We start from the raw sequence: 13,064 nt of genomic DNA, 5'->3' as shown, positions 1-13,064 counted from the left end.
ACTGAGTTTGGACTGAGTTTGGACTGAGTTTGGACTGAGTTTGGACTCTGAATGGTGCTTTTAGAACCCAAGCTGAATGTTAGAGAATAGGTTATTGTTGAATTTTGTTTTCTTTATTCTTGGGCTTATTCTTAATTAATTGAGTATAGAGGTGATGGGTTTAGAAGGTACTGTCAAAGGACTCTGAGCTGCTGAAACACAGATGGGTATACAGTGCTGCTACTGAGCTCCATGGTGGAGGGAGTGAAAATTGGAGGTCATGCTCTTTTATCCTAAATGGTGTAATGCATCTTGAATGTTGGAAGTGCACTTATCCAGGAAAGTGAGGTGTGTTCCATCACATGCCGGACTTGTGCGTTGTTGATTTGGAAAGGCTATGAGAGTTTGGAGGTAAGCAATATTTCATGGAATTCTCAGTCTCTGACCTGTTCTTGTAGCCACAGTGTTTGTGGGTTGGCCAATTCAGTTTCTGAAGAAAAGTAAGCCACAAACTGAGATCGGTGGGAATGCGCTTGAATATCTGAGGGAGATGGTTAAATTCTGTCATTGGTCAATGCTTGCTACTTGTACTAAATGTTACTTGGAACTTGCCAGTCAAACCTGAATGTTGTTCAGATCTTGTTTGCATGTGGACAGTATCTGAGGAGTCAAATGATTCTGAGCACTGATCATCAACAAACATGCAAGTATCCATTGACTCCATCTATCTACACTTCTCATTGCCTCAAAGGCAGCCAATATCATCAAAGACTCCTCCCTCACTGGTAATGATCTCTCCAACTTACTCCATAAAGAAAATACAAAAGCTTAAACACGCATACTAGCAGATTCAAGAACAGCTTCTTCCCTGCTCTTATTAGACTTCTGAACTGAGCTCTCAAATTTCAAATCTAACGTTGGTCTTGCTTTTTGTGCACCTTCTTTTGCAGCTGTAACTCTGTATTCCTCGCTCTGTTCTATTACTCTGATCTTTGTATGGCATGATCTGCCTGTACTGCACACAAAACAAAACTTTTCTCTGTACCTATGTACATGTGGCAATAATAAATCAAATCAAACACTCCCACTTATTATGAAGGAAGATCATTGAGGTAACTGAAGGTAGTGGCCTGGGACACTGTCCTGAGGGTTTCCTATAGAGATGTCCTGGAGCTGAAATGATTAACCTTCAACAATGACAACAGTCTTCCTTTTATGCTATGTAGGGTTCTGACCAGTACGGAGTTCTCCCTTGATCCCAATGTTCCAGGTTTTTCAGTACTTGATAACACGCATGGTCAAATGCTCTACTCTCCTCTGCTTTGGAATTTAGTTTCTTTTAGTCATGTTTCAACCAAGACTGTAATGAGATCTGGGACTGAGTGCCAGTTCAGGACACAAACCTAGCATTAGCAAGGAGCTTATTGATGAGTAAGTGCCACTTGATGGTGCTGTTGACAAGCTTGAGTTGTTATTTTTCAGTTTGAGAGGTTACTGATGGGACAATAATAGTGTGAATTGGTTTTTCTTGCTTTTTGCAGGCACATTGTATCTGGGCAATGTTTAATTTACAGAAAATGATGCACATATTCAACATATTGGGCATTTTCTATGGAGAGAAAATGTTAATCTTTTAGATGGATGTTTCAAGATGCGTTCTAAGAATATAGTCAAACAAAAACTTAGACTGAGCCACAAGGTATATTTAAGGCAGGTCATGGAAGTATATTTTCCTTGTGTGTACTGAAGGAGGAGGGATCTCTGGGACTTCTTGGCCTTTGTAGCCAATGCATGATGAGACCAAGAATGTGCAAGAGGACACAACTGGGGGGAGTGTGAAGACTGTGCAGCGTTGGAAAGGATAGAGGAGGTCACAAATGTAAGAAAGGGTGTAGGTTCTTTTTGTGATTTGAACATGTGGATGAAATTTTACAAATCCAGTACATGTCTTAATATGTCACAAGGTTTGGTGCAAATGTAATACCTCTATCACACTCTAAACTTTTCTATTCTGCAGACCCCAATGCCTATTGATGACAGGTGCTCCTACATCCCGTCCAGCCTTGCTCCATTTAGTTCATGCCTTTACCAAAAATGTTGGACTGGTGGTCTGTGGACATGTTCATACGGTGAGTTCAGGAGGTGGCAAATTGACTGTTTTTTCCTCAATGAAAGCAGATTTTCAGATTTCATTGGTTTGCTGTCATTGAGTGAATGCCAAGGCGTGCAGTGTTCATGAGACCTTAATATTTTGTTGAAATTATTTTGATGTGATCAAATCATAAGGTGAGCTCATGGTGTTGGAGGTAGCATACTGGTGTGGATAGAGCATTGGCTGATGGGCAGGAAACAGTGAGTAGAGAGATAAAGGGTTCTGATTCAGGTTGGTGACATGTGACCAATGGGGTCTCACAAGGATCAATGGGACCAGAACTATTTACAATATGTTAGTGACTTGGAAGGAAGAAGACTATACTGTAGTCAAATTTACAGATGACATAAAAATAGATGGAAAGGCAAATTGTGACAGGGATACAAACAGTTTACGGAGATGTAGTGATAGGTTAAGTGGATAAAAAGTTGGCAAATGGAGTATGATGTGGGAAAATATGAAGTTCTTCACTCTGGAAGAGAGCAAAATAATAATATTAAATGGAGAAAAACTACAGAATACTGCAATACAGAGGGACTTAGGGGCCTTGTGTGTAAAACACAAAAAGCTAGCACATTGGCAGCAGGAAGGCTAATGGAATTATGGCCCTTATTTCAAAGGGGTTGGAGTATAAGAGTAGGGAAGTCTTACTGCAACTGTACAAGGTGCTGGTAAAACCACATCTGGAGCACTGTCAGCAGTTTTGGTTCCCTTATTTCAGGAAAGACTTCATTTTGTTGAAGGCAGTTCACAGAAGATTCACAAGGATGATCCCTGGTATGGAGGGGATTGTCTTATGAGCAAAGGCTAAACAGGTTGGGACTCTACTCTCTGGGGTTTAGAAGAATGAGAGGGATCTCATTGAAGTATCTTGGATTGTTGAGGAGCTTGACAGTAAATGCTGAGAGGATGTTTCCCCTCGTGGGAGAGTGTAGGGCCACGGTGCAGTCTCTGAATAAAAGGGGCACCAATTTAAGACTGACATGAGGAATTTCTTCTTGGGGGGTTAAGAGTCTATAGAAGTCCTTGCCACAGAGCTGTGGGGGCAGAGTCCTTGTGTATATTTAGGGCTGCTATAGATGGATTGTTGATCAAGAGGTGAATTGAGGGTTACAGAGAAAGAGCAGGAAAGTGAATACAAGAAATGTCGGATCAGCCATGATCCTATAGAATGGTGGAGCAGGCTTGAAGGGCTGAACAGCCTACTCCTGTTGCTATTTCTTGTGGTCTTAATTTCAGGATGCATCCAGTTTATGTTGACGTGATGAAGACTTTTCCCCCTGGTTTGTTAAGATTTCATTTTGTGATGCACATAATTTTAAATGAATTGTGCATTAGTTGACATTTGCCAGTTTCCTTCACAATATTCAAAGATTTCATCTATTGTCTGACATTTAAGTTTCTTCTTGTTCTGTTCCATTCCATTGCTTTGTTTAAATTCTTTGTGTGGAAGAAGTTTTGAATAAACTTGATTGTATTTGTTTTTAAAAACAGAAGCAGCGTTGTTCATAAAGGCAGGGACGTAGGCATGTATAGGACTAGTGAATGCAATTGTGATTCACCTTCATAGTCCCAGAGTTCAGAAACAGAATGCACATTTCCTGTATCACTCAAGTTAATTTACTGGCCCAGTGTCTGTCCAGCTTCATCCTAGCATTACTGATGGTCAACCCCATTGACTCTGACTCTGTGGACTATCCACTTCTTTCCATTCTGAATGTATTCTGAACAATGGTTTCTTCAAGTCTGCTATCACTTCAAATTTACTTGTTCTTTTAAGATTTTGATTAGCTGAGGCCAGCTCAATTTGTGACAAACCCAAGCTTTCTGAGCTAATACTTATAAACATGTTTTTATTTTCAAAATTATTTGCAGTTTAATGAAAGCAACATATTTGTTCCCATTAGGGACCACGTCGACAAGCTTTGAAGGAAATTGCTACTGATCAGGCCAAATACCAACGGTGGTTAATAAAAAACAAAATGAAAGCATTCTATGCACCAGTATATGCAGAAGATTTACGTGAGGGGACACAGTTTTTGCTTCAGGTAAAAGATATTGCATATTAGCAGCTCTGCTTCTGGGAAGTTTATTTTTCGATTGTGGAGTTTATGTTCGTTTGTCCTTGGATGAATACTTCTGGTGAAGCAGAGAGAGAAATCCAAAAGTGCTTGTTACATGTTTTCCCCACCTGGACGGACACTTTTTTTTTATTTGGGTTATAAATTAGAGCTTTTTGAGTAGACATTTTGTGAAAGACTCCATTCATTTATAATTTAAAGGTAAACAAAAGCTAAACACCAAGCATGTATACATCCCACGTACAGCTGTGTGTGTGCGTGAGAGAGAAACTATGATTAAGCAAAACTGAACTGAGCTTTTCATTTTGCATCATTTTAAAATTTTGAACTTGCAGATGATATCGTACAATTTGTTTTAATTTTGTATAACACTTGCTTTACTGAACTGCCTATGATATTGTTTTGAAATTCCAGCAACAGCTCCTCTTCCTCTCCACTATTCTGCCATCCCATACACACAAAAAAAAAGCTTGTTTGATCTCCTAATGAAGAAGGGGGATCATTTTTTTTTAAAAAAAAAAGTGAAGTGGAAGTAGTTTTCCCAGGATGCTGTTGTGTGAGTGCTATGATTAGCACTTGTCAACGTGGGTTAATAGAACCAGCAGTGCCTGGGTAACCTTCTCTTTCAATGTAGTGTTGTTCATTGCCTAGAAGAAACAAAATAGCTGCTTCAAATGTAGGATGTCAGACTTTTAAATAACCTAACAGAACTTCTTTACATTTTGAGACTAGTTTTCAAAGTAAACCCACATGATGTACTTGGTGCAAAAAACTCAATATGACTGGGTGATATGAATAATACAATGAAATATTTAGGGTGGTTTTCACTAATTCAGATTTTTAGTTCAAGGTGTATTTGAGAACAAGACTAGTTTATTTGAATCTAACGTAAATTTTAATGTTTTCCTCCTTTTTTCTCTCTGCCTCGTCTTTCCTGCTCTTTTTCTGTTTCTCTTTGACATCCTCTTTGTCAAATGCAATGAACTGTCTGTTGTTTCCACTTCAAATACTGGGGACCAGCTTCTGGTACTGATGCTGTTGAACCTATTTTCCGTAGCCTGATGGCAGGCTCGTAAACTCGGGTAAAATTGGATCTGTAATTCCGCCAGGAGAATGTGAGGAGAAGACACAGGGGAACTAACTTAACAGCACAGATACTGGAGAATGCTGTGACATGTTCTTAGTTGCTGGAGTCAAAATAAAGATAACATGGAAGTAACTACACTTTAGATGTAGAGAAATGTTTAGTTCTGCCTCAGGTGTGTGGTGCATTTACTGACCTTAATTGCCCCTTTGACAAATCTTTTGTTTTGTTTTCTTCACTAGCTGTGTTGTGGCCTGAGTGCCAAATCACAGGATATTTTATACTGCCATTCATTCCCGCATTCTGGGCAAATGTCTGAGGAATAAGTGACATTTCTTTCTGCTTGTTGTCCTTTTCTAGGCTGTAGGACTTGGTCGAATGCGGCCCAACACACTGGTCTTTGGCTTTAAGAAAGACTGGCATCAAGCTGTTATGAAGGATGTGGATAATTACATCAACACTATCCAGTGAGTTGAGATTACTAATTCCCATTGTGTAGAGTAAAGCACCACAGAAAACAAAAGCCATTTTTTCTTCCTTTTATTTCTTATGGAATATTTGTAACAATACCACAAATATTGTATAATACTGAGAGTACCTTTTAGCTTTCTTTGGCCCTAACATAATCCAAACTGTGGTGTTTTCATTCCAATAAATAAGAGTTAAAGAGACACAACCATCATAGATGTTGCATTTTAGCATTCAATGTACAGCAATGAATAAATGATACCAGGGCTGGTTTTGATGAACTTCATTCAAGTGTGAGAAGATCCTGAATATTTTTCACCAGCTAAACCTTTTACCATTATCTTAAATAAACACTTTCTTTCCCAATTTGAATAATGTTAATTATGCAAAATTGGATGTACGGTTGAGTTAAGCTATCTCTTTTTATAAATAGTAATAGTGCCTTTGCAGTACCAATGTTAATCTGCAATGGTCAGTTCTTGTGAAACATTAATCCTGATTTGGTCTAAGAATTTAATTTCTAGTTCATGAACAGATCATTGTCACTTACATTTTCTTTACAGTGATGCATTTGACTGTCAATATGGGGTAGTCGTCATCAGATTAAAGGAAGGTTTTAATATTTCTCACCTTCAAGCACAAGGTGAGTTTTTGATCTGCAATTCTTTTAACGTTCCAAAGTGACTGCATTTAGGTAGTTTATGCTATTGAACATCAGCATGCTATTGAAAATGCAGGTTCTTGTTTATTTTTCCTCCCACACTAGTCATGGTTTGTAATTATATGCTGGTAATTATTGCTGCAGGGGTCTATTGGAAACAATTTGAGGATGTGCCATAAGTGGGGGCAGAAGTTGGAAAGTGATCGGCTATTGAATTTTGTTCTGTATTTAGTCATCCAGACCTGATGTCTAGTAAGGAAATTACTAATGGTACTGCTCAGGGTATGACAGAGAGAAATGAAAAGTGCTAAGTTACTCAAAAATGGATGCAAATATTTGCTTCCCACTGTGTCTGCCTGACAGTATTATCTAGCATGTAGTTTTCTATTCTGAGCTCTTACATTCTCAACCTTGTTTCTAATGGTATTAAAGTATAGTCAAAAAAGGGACTTTTTAAATTACAGTAAACTAAACTTGTGCTTGAAACCAAAGGTAAAGGACAGTGTTTAAAAACTGGCCATCCTATTTGCAGTTGGTTTATTTTAGTCACCTGAGTCATATCACTTTTTTGTTATATTAAATGTTAATGTCCTGGAAAAGTCAGCTTATTTACATCTCGTTCACATGACAGTCATTAGATGTGTTAGGAATATAAGACAATGAAGAGCAGGAGGAGGCCATTTGGTTCATTGTTTCTGCACTATCATTCATGAACATTTTATGGTTGATCTTCCACTTCAACTCCACTTTCCCATAATATCCATATATACACGATTCACTTAGTATCCGACAATCCATCAATGTCGGACTTGAACACAACACCCAGCGTCCTTCGGTGCAGAATCCTAATGGACCAAGCCTCTTCCCAGCTTGCACTCATTATAACATCATGTCCTCAGATGTACAATCCTGAGGTTTATGAGATTATTCTGGGACTGTTTATGAATTAAAATTAAAATGAAGTGAGTTATAGATGTCCTGAAGTGTCCTGATGAAGGCTGTAAACCTGAAACACTGACTTTCCTGCTCCTCTACTGCCTGACCTGCGGTGTTCCTCCAGCTCCAGACTGTATTGTCCTGAAGTGTCTATACCTGAGAGCAATCCTGGGTGATTTGTTTGTTCATGATTAAAGGGAGGTTGTTAAACTTTAAAGATGACAGCTGCCTGTGTACTGAGAGCCTCCCAACTGTCGTATCTTTGAAGTAAATGGACAGTATAAAGCACAAGAGTACCTAATAAGTGTTCTACCTGGATATGTGGCCCATCTAGTTTATGTTGCCATTGAGAGGTGAAGGTTCTGTATATCCCCAAAAACAGTCACATCAGGTTACTTTGTCAGGTCCGAGGTGGGAGTGGGTTTGGGGGAGTGTGGAGATGGTGAGACGGGAAAGATTTAAAAGGGACCTAAGGAGCAACTTTTTCAGGTAGAGAGTGCTGTGTGTATGGAACAAGCTGGCAGAAGAAGTGGTGGAGACAGGTACAATTACAACATTTAAAAGGCATCTGGATGGATATACGAATAGGAAGGGTTGAGGGATATGGGCCAAATGCTGGCAAACAGAACTAGATTAATTTACGATATCTGGTTGGCATGGACGAGTTGGACCAAAGGGTCTGTTTCAAGCTATATAACTCTATGACTCTCTGTCGTTCACCATATGGGAACGGGGATGAGAGCTTGTACTCTTAAGACTGAATTTGTGTTCGTTCAAAATGGTAAGGTTCACTTTCTGCTGGGAGAGTGGTGCAGGCCATTTCTATGAGAGACTGTTCAAAAGATTGAACGTTCCCAGGCTGAGAAAAGAACTGAACAGGAGCTGCTAAAACAAAAACATTACCTTGGATTAGCTGTGGGGTAAAATAAATAATGTGCTAAAAGAGCAGCGGGAACACTCTATTTCATTGCACGCAATTGTACTTTCAACAAAAATGTTTAGTCAAGAGTGTTACAAATCTTTTGTGACAAAAACTCTTAAACATGAAATTTTATTGTTATACTTTTGGCTATAAACTGGACATTTTGAATTTTTTTTATTAAACCCAATGAGAGAGTAACAATTAAAATGGATTTGTGAGACTAGGTAGGTGCACAAGTTAGGAAATGGAGCTTCCCAAAATAAGAATTTTTGTTTGTTAACTAGGGTTTCATAGTCATGATCAAGTACGACTAATTGCAGGTGTGAGCAGCCCATATGGAGTGTGGGAATTTAGCACAGTGTTTTGGTAACTACCAGTATCAGATTTGTCAGTCAGATAACAGATTTTCTCAGGCATTTATGAAAAAATTGTTATGTTAATAACTGTATTGTACCTCTGGCAACAGATGATATTCTCACTGACCAGCCTGCATTCTCTGTCCTTGGGATTCTTAACCCTTTGTGCATTTGATACTGTTTAATTAGCATCCTTTTGGATCATCTATTAATTGTGTGTCTTTGGAACTGGCATTGGTTTTCAGTTTGATGTATCAGAGCCATCAAAGTATCTGGCATTTCTGTTTGCCCAGTCATTGAACATGTCTGCCCAAATGAGTGGGTCTATTCAAATAAAAAAGAATTTGATCATTTTACTCTGCTCGCTGGCTGACCTGCTTTTTTGCTTTCACTTAATTGAAGGTGTGATTTTGTGTGCGATATATGAATACTAATTATTTTGTGAATAATTATGATCATTTAAGCATCCAATCTTTTTGAGGTGGTTAATATCTCTTCTGTTTCTGTGTACAGAAGAGCTATGCACTTCTCAGGAGAAATCTGCTCAACCCAAGGACATTGTGGTGAATCTGGAACATTCTGATGCAGATTCCTCAAAGCCATCTTCAAAATCAGTGAGTGAAACCAACAGCCCAGCTGTGTCACAAGACCAAAAAGGTAAGAATTCACAATTTTGAAATGAGCTGAAAATATGGTGAAATGCATTTTTAAAGTGCCAATTAATTTATTCTAGCCTTTTTAGCAGTAAAATGACCCTTTTCACCTTTTTGGTCACATGTACCTGTTTCAATGCCCCTGGTCTATGAAAATGCAAAAGGGAAAAAAAGCATCTCAGTTCTAGAGCTGTTCTGTCAGTATTTTCTGAGTGAGACCGACCAATTTTGCAACTTGTTTGTACAAACCTTCCCTAGGACTGATGAAGAATACCAGTTGGGCCTGTTTCACAGGACTGACGATAGCAAAAGATGGCCTCTATGTTTTGGTTATTCCTTTAAGACAACTTGCAAGTCCTAACTTCTTTTTTTGTTCTTTTCAAATGATGACTAACCTGCGTATTTGCAATGTTTTTACCTGTTCCTGCATCTGCAGCTGTTCAAAGCATCTGCTGTCTTGTGTAGTGAATGACCTGTTGCTTGAGTAGACTTGATGGAGTACTGAGATTTTATTTTATGAATTTAGATATATAATGTTGATAATTCAGTGTAAGTTGTACAAGCAGCAATTTAGTTACTTTAATAACTTTTTACAATCTGGAGTCTAAACCACTGGCCAATTTTAACTTTTATTGACAGGCAAAATGGTTTTCCACTTGAGGGGTGGGAGTAAAAAAAATGCACTGTGCAAAGCCACTGTTGATTCACTGTTACCCATTTTCTACCTGACAATAGAAATTAAAATTGCTTCCAGTGGGTTGTTGTAGATTCCTTGTTATTACATGACACATAACTTGGCTAATTAGAGAAACATTAACTAACTTCAGGATAAATGAACAGTAACTCCATGGTCTGGCTGTGGGCAAGAAAAAGATCTGAAGGCCTGTGCTGTGAGTGATATGAGGTTTGTGATGTCTTCACCGCCTGTAACCTGAGATTTTACCAATAATCTTGATCCACTGTTCTCTGAGCTGAATGGATGAAAGCGTATGGGAAGAGAGCAGGACCGTGATACTGAGTAGGAGAATTGGCCATAATCATGTGGAATGGTGGAACAGGCATGAGGGGCCAAATGGCCCACTCCTGTTCCTATTTTCTATATTTTGAATGTAATTTTATTACATAATCAATTAAACAATGCTACAAAATTATCATCAAATGCTGTGCAGAATTAAATGAATTTGGAGCAAGTAGCTTCACCCCAAATATGAGACATGAATTTTATTGTCCCATTATTTAATTTGGTTTGATTTGATTTATTATTGTCACATGTACCGAGATACAGTGAAGTGTATTGTATTGCATGCTAACCAGACAACACAGTTATATAGCGCAGAAACCGAACCTTCGGTCCCACTTGTCTGCACTGACCAGACGTCTCGATCTGACCTAGTTCCCAATTGCCAGCATTTGGCCTATATTCCTGTTAAACCCTTCCTATTTATGTACCCATCCAGGTGCCTTTTTTAAATGTTGTAATTGTACCTACCTTACCACTTCCTCTGGCAGCTTGTTCCATGCACACAGCACCCTCTGCATTAAAAAGTTACCCCTCAGGTCCTTTCTAAAGCTCTCCCCTCTCTCCTTAAACCAATGTTTTCTAGTTTTGGACTCCCCTATGCTGGGAAAAAGCCTTTGACTCTTCACCCTGAGTCACCAACACTCCAGGGAGAAAAGTCCCAGCTTATTCTGCCTCTTCCTATAGCTCAAACCCCCGAGTCCTGGCAATATCCTTGTCAATCTTTCCTGCACTCTCTCCAAGTTTAACAACCTCCTTCCTATAGAAGGGCAACCGGAATTGTGTGCAGTATGCCAAAAGTGGCCTCACCAATGTCTTGTACAACTGCATCATGAAGTCCCAACTCCTACACTCAGTGTCCTGACCAATGAAGACAAGCATGCTAAACACTCTCTTCACCACCCTGTCTACCTGTCATTCCACTTTCAAGGAACAATGCACCTACACCCCTAGGTCTCTTTGTTTGGCACCACTCATCAGTGCCCTACCATTAACCTGTATAAGTCCTGAGATAACAAGGTGTAGAGCTGGATGAACACAGCAGGCCAAGCAGCATCAGAGGAGCAGGAAGGCTGATGTTTCGGGCCTAGACTCTTCTTTGCCTTACAATGATAGATATCAGAGCCACCAGGCAGTAACCATTAAGGCACGTTGCCCAAATCATCTTTTAATTGAATTGAATTATCTTTATTGTGACGTGTACTCGCATGAGTACAGTGAAAAGTTTACAGTTGCTGCATAACAGCGCCATCTAAGGTACAAACATACATAGGTACAGATACTAAAGATCAAATTCTGAGGAAACAAAAGAAATTATAAAAGTTGAAGAAATAAATATACCAGCATTTTAGGTCATAGAAATAAATTAGGGGAAAAAAAAAAAGTAAAAAATTCAGAATAAATCTTTCTGACTCTGTTCATGCCAGTATCTAACCTCAAGGGTGACCTCTATCACTTTTCTGCAGCCTGCACCGGACCCACCGATGTAGGAGTTATGTAGGAGTTACCCCACTTTAAGCACCATCTCTTTGCTGACACCGCTAAACTTGCCCCGCGACCAAGAGACCCTGGCTCCGCTGCCAGGTCACGTGTCCCATTTTGGCTGCAGATGTCACCTTGACAGCACTGCCAGTCCCCAGTTTGCTGCCACTTCCACCGGCCCCAAATGGCAGGAGAAAGTCATTGCTGCCACTGGGCTCTGATGGCTGGGAGAAGCAATGTCCACCACCACTCCATGTGTGGCCAGCTCTCGCTGCTGCGCCAGTGTTGCAGGCCAATTCCCCACAAGAAGAAAGACCAAAATAAAGGAGCAGAAGCCAATGGGAGCAGACGGACCCCGGGCAAGAGGACCCCCCATGTTGCCTTGTTACTGTGCCGCCATCTTGCACTGGAATGATAGTGGTCTTCTTGAAGCAGGTGGGATCCTCGCATGGGAGTAAGGGAAGGTTAAAGATGTCTGTGAAAATACTCCCACCAGCTGGTCTGTGCAGGATCGGAGTATATAGTAGGGACTCCATCTGGGCCAGTCACTTTCCATGGGTTCACCCTCCAGGTTGATCTGGTGTCTGTGGTGGTGACTGGAACGGTGCGTACGGGTGCACATGAGGCTCTTGGGGGCAGGTGACATCATTTCACTGGCCTTCTCTTCAAAAGAAGCATAGAATACATTGCTTCCCTCCCCAATGAGCACATTGTTGTCAGCGATTCTACTCAACTTCGCTTTGTGGCCTGTTATATTGTGTAAGCCTTGCCACAGTGGACGTGTGTTTGTGTTTAGTCTGGGGCTCTGGTTTGGTTTGGCGTTGTCGCTTGTTAATGGCTTTGTGCAGGTCATACCTTGATTTCCCGTATAGATCAGTGTCACCCAACTTGAACACCTCAGACCTGGACTTCAGTAGGGAGTAGATCTTCCAGTTCATCCATAGTTTCTGGTTGGGAAACATTTGGATTGACTTCTTTGGCACACTTATTGATGAAATCTGTGACGGTCGTGGCATACTCATTTGGATTGGATGCTGAGTTCCTGACTATGGACCAGTCCACTGAATCCAGTCAGTCATGTAGGAGCTCCTCTGTTACCTCACACCAGCACTATACGACTATCTGTACCTGATCCTCATGCTTCAGTTTCTGTTTGTAATTGGAGAGAGAGAACGTAGCCTTACGGTCAGATTTTTTTCAAAATGCGGGTGGGGGATGGAGTAGTAGGCATCTTTTGGTTGTGTAGCAGTGGTCCAGGGAGTTTGGACCTCT

At 40.2% G+C, this 13,064-nt stretch overlaps 1 protein-coding gene across 3 annotated transcripts in view; it reads left to right on the top strand.

Moving 5' to 3' along the window:
- slc12a2 (solute carrier family 12 member 2) overlaps positions 1 to 13,064 on the top strand; it is a 254,349-nt gene that overhangs the window by 214,135 nt on the left and 27,150 nt on the right. For 2 of the 3 annotated variants that reach the window (XM_048620707.1, XM_020533892.2), the window contains exons 16-20: positions 1,997 to 2,108; positions 4,039 to 4,179; positions 5,657 to 5,763; positions 6,328 to 6,407; positions 9,153 to 9,296. In XM_048620707.1, the coding sequence (XP_048476664.1) occupies positions 1,997 to 2,108; positions 4,039 to 4,179; positions 5,657 to 5,763; positions 6,328 to 6,407; positions 9,153 to 9,296 (584 nt within the window). Of the gene's footprint in view, positions 1 to 1,996; positions 2,109 to 4,038; positions 4,180 to 5,656; positions 5,764 to 6,327; positions 6,408 to 9,152; positions 9,297 to 10,119; positions 10,302 to 13,064 lie in introns of those variants that run through there. The other variant, XM_048620718.1, reaches the window with a different exon arrangement.

This window comes from Rhincodon typus, chromosome 3, assembly GCF_021869965.1.
Source record: "Rhincodon typus isolate 14 chromosome 3, sRhiTyp1.1, whole genome shotgun sequence".
Taxonomy (NCBI): Eukaryota; Metazoa; Chordata; class Chondrichthyes; order Orectolobiformes; family Rhincodontidae; genus Rhincodon; species Rhincodon typus.
The sequence above is the reverse complement of the archived record's forward strand: the minus strand, read 5'-3'. Positions and strand labels throughout refer to the sequence as shown.